At 32.9% G+C, this 14,828-nt stretch overlaps 2 protein-coding genes across 2 annotated transcripts; both read right to left on the bottom strand.

Moving 5' to 3' along the window:
* Nucleotides 1-9,322: 9,322 nt before the first annotated feature.
* On the bottom strand, nt 9,323-12,253 carry LOC130496962 (uncharacterized). The gene is made up of 5 exons (XM_056989719.1): nt 11,918-12,253; nt 11,403-11,808; nt 10,283-11,200; nt 9,456-9,513; nt 9,323-9,335 (listed from the first exon to the last, which is right to left on the bottom strand). Exons 1-5 carry the CDS (start codon nt 12,251-12,253, stop codon nt 9,323-9,325), a joined length of 1,731 nt encoding a protein of 576 aa, XP_056845699.1.
* Nucleotides 12,254-13,585: 1,332 nt separating this feature from the next.
* Nucleotides 13,586-14,801, bottom strand: LOC108860010 (oil body-associated protein 2C). The gene is made up of 3 exons (XM_018633922.2): nt 14,404-14,801; nt 14,130-14,327; nt 13,586-13,881 (listed from the first exon to the last, which is right to left on the bottom strand). Exons 1-3 carry the CDS (start codon nt 14,660-14,662, stop codon nt 13,625-13,627), a joined length of 714 nt encoding a protein of 237 aa, XP_018489424.1. The 5' UTR covers nt 14,663-14,801; the 3' UTR covers nt 13,586-13,624.
* Nucleotides 14,802-14,828: the final 27 nt, after the last annotated feature.

The raw sequence follows: 14,828 nt of genomic DNA on the forward strand, positions 1-14,828 counted from the left end.
AGTTTGATAAATTACGGATTGACCCCATTAACTTAAATTTAAATCAATTAAACCCGACTGTGATGTTGGCAACATATTAACATAAACTTCGTACATGTGACATGTATTAACATAAACTTCGTGTAGTTATTGACACATTCTAATACATCGGATGGTCTCTTTTTTTTTCCATCGAAATTTTTAATTTAATAAACGGGTCAATCCCAAAAAATTACAAAAGAGATATAACCCAAAAACAAACCGGGCTTTAATCCCCACAAACCCATACAAGGCCTATAGGCCCAACTGCGAAAACCCTAGAAGCAGAAAGAGGAAGAGCGAGCTGCCGCCGCATGCACTGCTCCTCTGCGCCTCTGATCGCACCTCCAGAACTCACTGGAGCCCAACCGCTCCACCCCTTCTTCACCACAAACGTCTTTGACTCAGGTGTTTCTCTAAACGGAGAGATTCAATAGCGACTGCGAGATCTCATACACAACGATTCATCGCAACCACCGAGAAGAAGAATCGCATGAAAACATCACCACTCACCGTCGGAGAGTTTCGCTACTCTTCCGACTACAAATCCAACTCGCACACCATAGACAAAATAAACTGCTCCTCTAAACCTGACGGGAAGCAAAACTAGAAAGCCGAAAGAAGGAAGAAGAAACAAGAAAACCCTAGAGCCGCCGTCAACCGAAGGATATGGTGATGCGGAAACTTTAACCGACCGTGCTCCTTTATCGAAACAGGAGCCACGACGGGAGCTAGAGCCGACCGGTCACCAAGAAGACGATGCACCGCCGGAACCAAAAAGAAAACTCTGATGATATGACAAGAGAAACCCAACTTCAATAAATCCCGACCGACGACGTGACTGGAGGAGCCATCGTCGTCGGCCAGAAAACCGATCTACTTTCTCTCTCCTCTCTCGCTTCTCTCTTCTTTTTTGTTGGATATGTCGCGTTTTAGATCGGGGTCTCTTATTGGACTGAATCCTTCTTCTTTTTTTCTTTTTTCTTTTCTAGATTATTGATTTGATCAATTTTGTCTGTAAAATTAGGCATGGGCATTCATCGTCGGATCTGGTTCGGATCGGGTCCTTTCGGGTCCAAGTCTTTTGGGTCTAAGAGTTTAAGACACGATAGGATAATTTCAAAATTTCGGTTCCGGATCGGTTCGGATCATATCGGATCTGGATCAGGTCTGGTCTTAGATAGTTGGATCCATTCGGATAATTATGATCTATCAGTTCGGCTCTGAGTCGGGTTTGGTTCGGGTTCGATCTAAGAAATACATAAAAATACAAAAGAATATAGGAAAATATTTATATATCCGAAAATACTCGAAATTTTATTCAAAGTTTGTGTTTTATTATATTAAAATGTGTATATATATTAAATTAGGTGAGATACAACAATAATTTGTTGTTTTTAGTGGTTGCCTCCCTTACTCTATAGACAAATAACCAGTCGACCCTTCAACTCATTTATTTAATTTACATTATTAATTCGGGTATCCATCGAATTTTGGATTCGGATCGAGTTGGATCCAAGTTTAATCGGGTCGATTCTTACCCGGACCGGAATTTGGGCCGGTTTTGAGTCGGGTTTTCGAATCCGGGTAAAATGTACATGCATATATAAAATGTTGATTTGAAGCTCTCGTAGTTATTGGATACTCGGTTCGTTGACTTGACTAACATGTTTTATTTGATTCTTATTAGTCGTCTTACTTCGTGTATAAAGGTTTTTTTAAAGGGAAAATTGTCATTTAAATCATGAACTTTCAATTTGGTTGAAAAAAGCCTGAACTTTCCATTAGACCATTTAAAGCATCGACTTAATTTGACTAGCCATTTTAATCAATTTAGTTTGACTAAAACAAATTAAGCACGACGTTAACTCGAATAACAAAATGATTAAACGGAGTTAAATACCGTCTCTAATCTCCATTAAGTACAAAACAACGTCGTTTAAAAATCTTTTAAATATATGCGTCTAGGTGGAATCAAACCTATAACCATAGACACACACATGTAAGGCTCAAACCACAAGACCACTTAAATTTTTCTTAACATGTTTGACTAGTAATAGTTATTATTGTGAAACCTCCAAATCTCTTCTTCAACCCTAAATCCCTAAATAATTTTATAAATATTATAACTTGTAAATAAATTATTAACTATTCAAAATTTTGTGAACATTATTAAAAATATTAAAACTTATAATAATTATTAAATTAATTATAATATTAAGTTTTATTTACAAGTATTATAAAAAATACTACTTATAAATAACTATATGATACTAAATGATTTTTAATTATTATTTTTAATTAATAGCAATACTAAATGATTTTGAATTATGATTTTGAATTATAATTTTTCATAATACTAAAATATTTTTAATTAAAATCACAATTAAAAATCATTTTGTTTTATTACTAATTAAAAATTATAATTAAAAATCATCCAGTAATTAAAATTATAATTAACAATAATTTAGTATTACTAGTAATTAAAATTATAATTAATTATTATTATAAATCAGTCAAGTTATTATTAACTATAATTTTTAATTATAACTTTTAATAATACTAAAAGATTGTTTTTCTAAAATCATAATTAAAAATCATATGTATTATTATTATTTAAAAATTATAATTAAAAATCATTTAGTTATTTATACTCACAAAATTTCGAATAACTAATAAGCTATTTAGAAGTTTTAATATGTATAATATCATTTAGGGATTTAGAATGGAAGAAGATGATTTGGAGGTTTCACAATAATTGGTATTAGTAGTCAATCAAGTTTAAAAAAGTGCAAGTGGTCTAGTGGTTTGAGTGTTATATGTATGTGTCTTTAGTTACAAGTTTGATCCACCCAGATGCGATTTTTTAAAAGATTTTTAAACGACATCGTTTTAGACTTAATGGAGATTAGAGACGGCATTTAACTCTGTTTAATCATTCTGTTACCCGAGTTAACGTCGTGCTTAATTTGGTTTAGTCAAACTAAATTGATGTTTAAAAGGGCTAGTCAAATTAAGTTGGTATTTTAAATGGCCCAAAGGAAAGTTCAGTCTTTTTTCAATCAAATTTGAAAGTTCGTGATTTAAATGATAATTTTCCCTTTTTTTAAATAACCGTTGGATTTTCAAAAAAAAAACTTTATTTTAACGTTTGTGCTGGTTTTAAAAGGTGTATAAACAATGTTTATTATATAAGAAAAGAAATTACAAAAAAAAAATATGAAAAGAAAAGGAGAACGTTTTGGACCTTTTGGTTCAGTGGGGTAAATTAACTTCGATGATATATATTTTTAGAAACAAAATTTAGTTTTCGATAATTTTAGATTAAGATGAGGACGATTAAAATTGCTGAATTTTTTTGGTCAAAATAAATTTTCTATTTCCAAAGAAGTGTATTCTCGAGGTTTTTTGCAGGTCCATAGTTCAGACTTTCTAGTCAAATTGAACATTTCTTTTACATTTTATATATCATTAAGTTACTAGCTAGATAACTTCTTTTTTATATAAACTTTATCGGCTGATCACTATTGGCTTCGATGAAATATCCTCTATATATTATTTGGGAATCTCTTAAAAATATGAATCTCAATTTTTGTAAGAATTATAAAAGGATCCTATCTTATGTGGCGACTTTTTAAGAATTCAAAAATTGTACGTGGTAGTTTTATAGAATATTTGAGCAAACCATAGTATAAACAAAAATAAATTACAATATATGCCAATGGTATTCATATAACATAGTTTTTAAAATAAAAAGACTACCATATATATATATTATATTATAACCAAACTTTATTTTTTTTCTAAAAGTTTGTCATATAATCTTTTTTCTAAAAAATTTGTATGTTTTCATGTTTAAATGATAGGAAGAGAAAAATATGATTTATATTCAAAATATTCAAAAGAAAAATAAAAAAGAAAAAAAGAAACTACCAAAAAAAAGCTGTCATTACACAGTCACAGAGCACCATACCAAACCTGCTCTAACTGTTGTGTCAGTATTGAAGCAGGTTCTGTGTCAGACCAAAAAGGGTAATTTCGACAATCCTGCTGCATAAAAGAATTGTGCTGCTCAATTACTTCACATCATAGACAAACAGCTAATTTAGACTCATAATTGGGATATTTAACTAATTCTCTCTAGTTTATTTTTAAAATGTAGGTAAATTTATAAGAAAAAAACGATTGTGATCTCTAATATATTACGATCTAGTTTTTACTCCAAAATGATTAACTTCAAAATAGAGGTGAATTTTACTTCAAAATGGAGTTGAATTTTCTCCAACATATTATTTCATTTTCCATTTCAAAAAAATATATTCTTAAACAGCTGTTTGTAATACCTTCAAATTAACAATTAACCCAATTATTTTATGTTTAAAAAAATATTCCATAAAAGATATTTTATTTAAACTAAACATTTATTATTAAAAATATGGTGATTTTGCTGAATATTCATAAGTGGGCAAACAATTGAGAATATGGCCATACTACAGTAACTAACAATGGATGGGATAATTAAAGCTCACTTTTTCCCGTTCTCTCCCTCTAGGCGTGTGCGCGTGTAAATGACTCTAACGTAAACATTATACTATACTATATTATATGTAGTATGGTATTATAAGAAAAATATGAACTCATATCGTTAAAGTTCCATAGATGTTGTGTGAACAGTAGACTATACCATATTCAATGTAGAATGGTCACAAATGGTTTCTAATTACAATATGTTTAATCTCCCATTCTTATTGCACAAGTTCCAACTCGTGTATAATAGTTTTTGTAATAAAAGAGAAGCGGATCCAATTTGGAAATGGATGGAGAAAAGTGCTTTAAAAAGACCCGACTATAAACAAAATGTTGTGAGGAATATTAGCAAGCTATACTAAATTATAAAAGTTATAGTATCATAGTTGTTCTTACCTATACAGTCATTCAACATTTGCCAAGAAATATAGTGTTTATGTGTCTGTAAAAAGAGAGAAAGAGCAAGCACGAAGGAGATAACACGAGAGGGAGGGAGGAGGAAGGAGAGAGCACGAGAGAGAGAGGGAAGGGGAGGGAGAGAGAGAGAGACAAATACAAATAAACACAAATTCATATACCCTACCCCAAATCTCAAACCCTAAACTCAAACCCTAAACCTTAAACCCAAACTATATATCCTAATCCCTCCTAATTCAAACCATATACCCTAAACCCCAAACCCTAAACCCTAAACCCAAACCATATACCCTAAACCCTAAACACAAACCCTAAACCCAAATTTTGAACCTTAAACCCAAATAATATACCCTAAACCCTAACCACAAACCCTAAGCCCAAATTTTGAACCATAAACCCAAACCATATACCCTGAACCCAAACCATATACCCTAAACCAAAACTCTAAACCCAAACCATATACCCTAAACCCAAACTCTTATCTATTACGTGACTATGCTATACATATTATGGTATAGAATACTCGACATACCACAAACTTTGTATATATGAAATCTCTAAAATTTCCACCCAAACCATATACCCTAAACCCTAAACACAAACCCTAAACCCAAATTTTGAACCCTAAACCAAACCAATATACCGTAAACCCTAAACACAAACCCTAAACCCAAATTTTGAACCATAAACCCAAACCATATACCCTAAACCCAAACCATATGCCCTAAATCCAAACTCTAAACTCAAACCATATACCCTAAACCCTAAACCCAAACCATATACCCTAAACCCAAACCATATACCCTAAACTCAAACTCTAAACCCAAACCATATACCCTAAACCCAAACTCTTATCTATTACGTGACTATGCTATACATATTATGGTATGGAATACTCGACACACCACAAACTTTGTATGTATGAAATTCTCTAAAATTTCCACCCAAACCATATACCCTAAACCCTAAACACAAACCCTAAACCCAAATTTTGAACCCTAGACCCAAACAATATACCTTAAACCCTAAACACAAACCCTAAACCCAAAATTTGAACCATAAACCCAAACCATATACCCTAAACCCAAACCATATACCCTAAACCCAAACTCTAAACCCAAACCATATACCCTAAACCCAAACCATATACCCTAAACCCAAACTATAAACCCAAACCATATACCCTAAACTCAAACTCTTATATATTACGTGACTATACTATACATATTATGGTATGGAATACTCGACACACCACAAACTTTGTATATATGAAATTCTCTAAAATTTCCTTATATATAGAGAGAGATGATGAGTGGCAACGATGTTGGAGGACAAAACAGTGTAACTGATGAACTAGTGAGTAAGAAAAACTAGAAGGTAAAGAAGGAGATACATATTGCAAAAAAAAAAAGAAAAAAAGAAATGTATCATACTATACTGTAAAGTAAAATAGTATGGAACATATGAAGCATGATACTGTTCATCTTCCCTAATTCAATCCATCGAATTATTTTTCATCTTCTTAAAGAAATTGCAAGAGCCTCTGTTAACCTGACTTTTCTTTTTCTTCATCTTTTTAAAGAAGTGTATCCTTTTTCTTTTCCAACCGCCGACGCACAATCGCTCTCCTCTTCCAAATTTCTCGTTTCCGTCGTATGCAAAAAGAAGTGAACTGAAAATGATTTTTGGTTACAAAAGGAAAAAAAAAGAAAAATACATCGTTCATCTTTCACGCGCAGAAAATGACATTTTTGTCTAAATTCATCATAATATGTATTATATTACAGCCATTAGGTTGCTATGTGCATTTCTTTAGTTTATATCCTACAACAATGGCATGAGTCCAAATTTCCCTTAAAATACAATAAAGAAGAAAACAAAGTTTTGTTTTGTAATTTGAAGTCCGTAAGATCCAAATATTTGTGCATATATCAAACTCAACAAGTACAAATATTATCAAATTGAAATGTTGACCCACAAAATAAATAAACTCATATATTTCATTTGAAAAATACTTCACCAATCTTAATAGTTCCAAATCAATTTACCAAATTATTATATCACTTATATTATATGTATCATATTATTTATATTTAGTTTTTATTTTATTAGTTTATGCATCTTAGTAAAATTATTAAATATTTTATGGTAGAATATCATACTCCTTCCGTTTTTAAAGGACGTATGTTTTAAGTTTTTACACTTATTAACAAAAACATAAAATTGTAGTTACCAATGCATTATTTTTCTTAATAAACTATTTCCCATAATTTTTAACCAATAAATTTTTAATAAATACTATTATATGGTTTGAAATTTACAATTTTTCATTAATCAGTGTATTGAAAATACAAAAATGTATCTTTTTGAAATGAAAATTTCTTCCAGAATGTGGATCTTTTAGAAAATGTTTTATTATTTTTTATTATTTATTTTAAATAAAAATTAGAGTAATTTTATATTAGACTTAAATTTTATTCCAATAACACTCTATCTTAAAATGCAATATAGAGTGATGAACAAAAAGTTAATGGATTATTCTAGTTTTATAGAGTAAACTCATTTTTATTCTACTATAAAGTAAAAGATAGAAATATTGGTGAATTCACGTCTTAAGTCTTTGATGATTATAGCAATTTTACTGGGATAAGTGTTATATTTTGAGCAACACTGATTCGCATCAAACCAAAAGAAATCATAAATTCTTTCCGTTATTGGTATTGGATCAGAAACAACCATTTTTTTCCATCTAAAATTTTTGAATTTGCAATACACATTCTAGTTGCTCCACCACAGAGCTTTATGATGGGATCTCAAATGAGGTTAGAATTATATGTTGGACATGAATCTTCATTGATACTTAAGAATCTAGAGCAATCCCCGAAAGATATAAGGTTGGTTCTATATAAATGCTAAAAGTGAATTAGTATTTCTAACATAAGAGGAATAAAATAAACAGCTGGAAAAGAAAATAAGTTGAAAGAAATTATCCTTGATCCTCAGAATAAAAAGAAAGTGAATAAAAATCCAAAAGATAATTCTATTACATAGCTTAGTAAAAGCAATTGTTAAAAGCAATTAATGATTCTAATAAAAGTGTGACCAAGTCACATATACCAGCTATAAATGCTTCAAATAAGAATTGATGTTACAGAAGAACAATATCAACTGCCAGACAGGCTTGAAACGTATTAGACATGTTAGTTCCAAATATTAAAATTCTCATAAAAGAAACAAGAGCGTAAATTAATAATGGTCAAGATGAAATAAAAGTTTTCGAATGAACTCTTGAAGAGACATTAAACATGACTGAAAGAAATCCAAGTACCTGAAACAATGAAAGAGATCTCAATAAATTATGTCATGTATAGAATAAAATAGAACCGATTAGCGAATCGACGTCGATAATATTTATGCATTCAAAGCAGTTGATATGATAAATGAGAAAGAAAATCATGGAAAAAATTCTATTGAAATACACAAAAATGAATGGCCAAATCAGAAAAAAATAATAAACAAAGATATAAACTCTTGTGAAATAGAGAGGTATTTGGACCAGTAGTCCGAACATAAACTAGAAGATGTAAAACAAGTGGGATATAAATAGATCGTTGCCCCCCAAAAAAGATCAATATGTAATTGATTATGAAGAGAAATAATCTCATGTGGTGGTAGATACAAATACTTTTAAGTTCCTTATTAGTCTGGCAATAAATGAAGAACTTGAATACGACCCACTGAAAAATGATAATACATGAAACAAAGAATCCATGAAGGAATGATGATATCACAATCATGTACCCAGAAACTCTAGCTATTATATTGAAACATGTTTTATGGGATATATGAAATATTAGAAATCAATCAATACATATTTTGTATTTATTAAGAGATTATTTTTATTGGAATGCATATCCTAAAGATATTGTTTCGAGGGGAAAAAATATGATACTTATGTGTTGTACTATTTTTCCTTAACATAATTTTTATTCTACTGGATTTTTCAATAACAAAGTTTTAACGATGCAACAAAGAATACACAAAAAAGAGACACTCAAAGAAAATGTTACAATCTGACAGAGAAAAATTTATCACTGTTCTAAAATTTTTGAGATAAAGAAAGTCCAAGAAAATGATCAAGTCATACAAAACTCAAACACTATCAAAAATTGCGATGTCAATGTGCTACATATTTGTTCAAGTGACAGTTTAGCTGATTTATTCAAGAAGGCGTTACACACTGCTATTTCTAAGAAACTAATTCATCTTACCGGAATATATTATCTCTAAGATCTTAACGTATGTACACATGAGGAAAATCATTACGCGCTGCACTCTGTTTCTTTTAACTTTAGTTTTTCTATTCGTTTTCCCTGTGAGGTTTTTAATAGGCCAACATTTACAGAATTTTGAAAGCACTTTGATATAATGAACATCAAGGAAAAATGTTATGAATATTATGTGATGTCGCTTATAAAAACTATTAGATTTACTTGACTATCAAGATTACTCCTTCTCTAAATTCTACTTGATCCCCAAGCAGTTGTAATCCTATATAAAACATTCATTACTCATGGAATATGACACATCAATTTCTCTTTTCTCTTATTTTCTCCTATTTACTTATAATTTTTCAATCCAGTAAACTTATAACTAAATTTACAACACAAAGCAAAACAAACTTCTACAAATCATAAATGTAGTAGACTGTCTCATACAAAAAGATAATTCATTAACGAACAAATCTTTATATAATTCTAAAAGAAAACAATATCCGCACTTTGAAATCTATATGATGTCTAATAAAATTTAAATGATTTAGCATACATTTGTGCAATATATTTGTGATAAAAATATTAAAATCTATTTTTGGTACATAAATTATAATTCGATATGATTGATATTTGAATTCAAAGAGTAAAATGTTGAAAACGCGGGTTAATTATTTGATAGTTTTTTTTTTGAAAAAGGGCTTTCATATTTAAATTGCAGTGCTGAAAATAAAATTACAAGGCTATGAGTTTTGACATCATAGAGTTCAAAGTAAACCTTGGGAAAGAAAGATGATTGACAAAATCATATGGAGCTAGAGAATTACATCATAAATCTCTGAGCATTTGAAAAAATTGAGCGAGGAATTAGCTCACTAAATAACTTTAGTTTTGGTCTCCGTGACGACCTCTCCCTCGGAAGCCCCGGCTTTTGCGACCTCTTACTGTATGCCATTGCATATTTTGGACTTTTTGGGATGGTTTCAACTCTCGTCCATGTCGTGATCGTTGGGCCATTTCATATTCATTAAAATAACATGTGCAATCACCTGTGAAAGGAGTAAAAGGCAAACCTCCAAAAGTGGGTGGTGGAATTTCACTTGAAGCTTCAGGTGGGGGCGTTAAGAAAAAACTCTCAGTGGCCGGAAAATCTTCCAAAGTAGTTGCAGTGTCTGTATTAAGCGGAGCATCTTCAGACAAGACTGATTTGCTAGGAGGAGTGGCTGCTACTGTTGCTTTAAAGATGGTGGCTGGAGTAGTTGGTTCTGACTCAGTAGTTGTTGGGAGGATCTCAACAAAGGATGAAGGTGAAGAGGCTAGTACTTGGCCATCAGATACTGATGTAGACTTTAAAGTAGCAACTGATGTAGTAGGTAATGCTTCCATGGCTTCAATGACTGTGGTGGAGACTGGAGTGGGTGGGACATGGACTAAACCAATATTCACAGCAGGTGAAGGAGCCATTGAAGCAGGGACATGTTCTGTAACTGATGCAACGGCAACAACATGAGTTCCTATGACTGACGCAAGGGCAGCAACTGGAGTAGAGACTGTTGGAATAGTGGCTGAATCAATCCTTGCCACAGTAACAGAAGCAGAAATACTTGTACCATCTGGATTAACTTTAGAGACAGAAACAGAAGGATAAACACTTGCAGAAGCAAGCGAAGCTCCCACTTGATCTGTAGATGAATTAGTATTGTTCCTAGGCTGAGCAAATTTTTGCAGACATCTCGAGTCTTTATGGCCTAAGTGTCCACAAATACCACACATAGTTGGGATCCATGAATACTCTACATCAACCAATGATATAGTACCTCTTTTGTCATTCAAAGCGATCTTCTGCGGGAATTGTTTGTTCAATTCAACTTCCACCAAGATTTTTGTCTCACCCATTAGAGTAGGATCAAGTCTAGGTCTGTTTGTCAGCATTGGAGCTCCCAGGGCAGAGGCAATTCGGCTTATTCCTGGAATAGAGTATAACCTACTAGGGATATTTTTTTAGAGTTACCCAGACTGGAATAGTGGATATCTCTGGAAGAGATAATGAAGCTGCATGACCCCAAGGAGCTACAAACATCAAGCAGTCATCCACATGCCATAATTCCCTCTGAAGAATCCAAGAACGTAAAGATTCATCTAGAATGTGGAACAAAAAAGAAGACTCACCTAGTTTCTTAGAAAAGATTCTGCATTTCTTACCCCAAATCCTATTAACTACAGCATTTACGAGCCCACCTGACGGAGTGGAACAACGATGGAACTGTCCAATAATGTACTCTTTCTGATTTTCAGGACCATGAAGGAGAAGTTTGCTCGGGATTGTTACCACAGGAGTACCATCTTCCAGGTACGTGGGAGATGTTGTTTTGTAGAGATTCCTGGTAGATGGGTTCATCTTCTCAGCCCAAGAGAATCGAAGATTACCATCTTTATTTACTTCAGGAGCAGGGGGCTTTGGTTTGACCAGAGCTTTGTTAGTAACTCTGTTTGCCAATTGAGGTTCTAGTATGTTTGTTTGCAGAGCGACTTTGGCTAACAGAAAGAGAAGGCCAGTGAGATGGGGATGATAGTTCTAGAGGAAGATTTGATCCAGCTTCAGGCAGAACATCAACCGCTTATGGAGAGGATGGATAAATCCTTAAAGGTTTTGCCCATGCTCCTAGAGAAGGGGAAGAGGATACATCAGAATTTTGAATATTTTCTGTAGTAGAAGAACCCTCAACAGTGACTAGGTTTTGCACGATGATTGAATCAACATGAACAGCTGAGGCAGTAGAGACTTCATTAACAGCTTCTCCTCTTACATCTTTGTAGTTCTCAACTTGAGTTACACTTTCCACAAGAGCATCAATCTTTGGAGGTTCTAATCCGACCAAACCCTTAACATGTGGGTTTTGGCCTGAGTTTTGGTTTGATGGAGACTTTACGTCAGTGGCAACAAACCCATCAAAACCAATTGAGGAAGCTGGTACTGGTAGAGAACCAGTCGAAGAAGAACGGTGGAGTACGATGAACATTAGGCTATTTTCAGGTTTTTAATTAGATCTAGGGGTTGGAGAGAATAAGCCATTTAAAAGAGATTGAGAAATAAGAGCAAAACTAGATTTTGACCCGCGCTTTCAAAGCGCGGATTTATGTTTGGTGAAAATTTTATATAATCACATTTATATAATCCATCTTGTATATGTATTTATTTAATCCGTCTCATATATGTATTTTATATCCAGATTTATGTTCGGTAAAACTATATTATACATGTATTTTTAGGTTTTTAATTTTGAATTAGATATTTTAAATATAAATCAATATAACAGTTTTATAGTTTTGATCGGTGTTTTGAAATTCGATTGAGACCTGCGGTTGAACGGATTACCGGTTGATCAAAGATAAATTCAGTTCGGGTTTGAAAAAAAAACAAAATTTAAAAATCCAATAAAAACTACTAAAATCGAAATCCAGTTACCGGTTGAACCAATAAACAATTTTTATTTTTTATAAATAATTTTTGTTAGATAGTTGGGATTATATTTAGAAAAAAGCGGTTTAAAACCAAACCATTAAATAGTTTGAGAAAAAACGATGCTGTTTCAAACATGTCCGGTTGGAAAAATATTAAAATGATACAGTATCAAACACGGAATAATCACATACCAAAATTGAATTAGGAAACCGGTGGTTAATGACAAACCAAAAACAATTAAAAAAGAAACCAATGCAAAATGTCCAAAAATGTCATTAATGAATACAAAAGAAAGCCTCTTTAATAGGGGTAAACAGAGTAAAAATCTAAATGTGCTTGTACTTTAATAGTATAGATAGAAGTTGGAGTTTGAGAGGAGAAGTCCACCGGAACAATATCACGCCGGCGGAGCAGAGGCGACGACTCGCGAACGGCTGAGCGGCCGAAAGGAAATCGAAAGTTTACTTTTCTTTTTCTTTTTGATAAATGTGCCCGAGAGAAAACCCCTTTTTTTTTCAAGTGATAAGAAGTTCTTAAAATATTTAATCTATTTGATAGTTTTTAATTTTAGGTACGCGGATATATATTATTAGACCGAGACTGAATCTCATCAAGTTATTTGTATGGATTTTGAATTTTATGGGTTTTCTGGTTTGGATAAAATCCATAACACCAAATATCTTAAAAGATATGTTCAGTATTTACGGCTTGGATTCATTTTATGGATTCATTTTTATCAACTGGGGTTTTAGTTCAAAACTTTGAAATTTTTGTATTTGGTTTATTTGAACAGAAACTAAAGAAGTTCAACAAATGAACTAATGTGTTATCTTCTCGTGTAACACCTTTTCAAAAATCTTCTTGACATAAAATCAAAACAAGTATAACATTATTTTATTATTTATAAACCGGTTCATAGTACATTTGTTCAAGGGAATTGCTCGTTACGCTTCAAATCGACAGTCACGATATCCATTACGAAACACTTACCATGTTGCTTCCAGTAATCTGCCATCGGATTGATCCACTCCGGTTCAGCTATCTCCGCTCGCTGATGTTTCAACTCATCAGTCGATATGTTGTACTTCTCATCTCTGATCTTAACCAACTCCGGCCTTAATACCCCCTGCCCCACCCCTTGTGGTGACATCATCAGTTCGGGTGCGCCCACCGGTAATTTGTCACCTACAGAAACACCCACATATAAGACAAATCATTGTTCAACCCAAACAAAACCGGACAAATCAAACCCGATTTACAACTATAAATTTCTTCATTCTGATATTTTTGATCGCTTTAAATGTTTAATCTTTAAACCGGGTAATTAACCGTTTAACCATAAGATTAATTGCTGTACTAACTTATAGAAACCGTTTACATAGAATTGATCTTGTTTACAGCCGATATTTTGTTAGACATGTCACATATCATACCTCGGTCTATCTGCCAGGTGCACCAAAATTTACCGTACGTTTTGGCTATGTTCTTGAGCTCTGGAGTAGCCACAGCCTCAGGCAATCGTGGATAAGCCCACGAGCCTGACTTAACCTCGTAAGCATGAGAGTGCCAAAGCTTTTGCTCATCTTGAGGCAGATTTTCATATAACCGGTCTGATATTACATATTCAATTCCTAACAAAATAACAAATTTAGTATAAGCTTTCAAAAGATTGAGCTTTAATCTGAGTTAAAAAGAAAAAAATAGTACCGATGAGAGGTGCATCAGAACGGTCAGAACCGTATACTGCGCACTGGAGGAACTCGGCGTTGACTCTGTGGACATAGTGGTGAGTCTGTATTTGCCGGGACATATCTCCACCGTAAATCGCAAACGTCGAAACATGACAGTTCATTTGCTTCACTGGTAATCTCCTCTGCATGATCGTAGCTCCGGCATCAAGCATGCGTGTGGAGACCGTCACCGGATCTCCAGGAGCCACCTGATCTTCGTCGCCACTCGAGGCCATCTTTCTTTTTTCTTTTCGTATTTGGTTTCACGCTTAGATAAGATTCTATTCTTCTTTGTCACATGGTTAGATTAATTTATGATAATGAATAAAATACAAGACATGCAAATTTCATAGACGTGTCATGGAAAGGTCGTACATCGACCATGTGTTGAATCCGACTACA

This window comes from Raphanus sativus, chromosome 1, assembly GCF_000801105.2.
Source record: "Raphanus sativus cultivar WK10039 chromosome 1, ASM80110v3, whole genome shotgun sequence".
Lineage (NCBI taxonomy): Eukaryota > Viridiplantae > Streptophyta > Magnoliopsida > Brassicales > Brassicaceae > Raphanus > Raphanus sativus.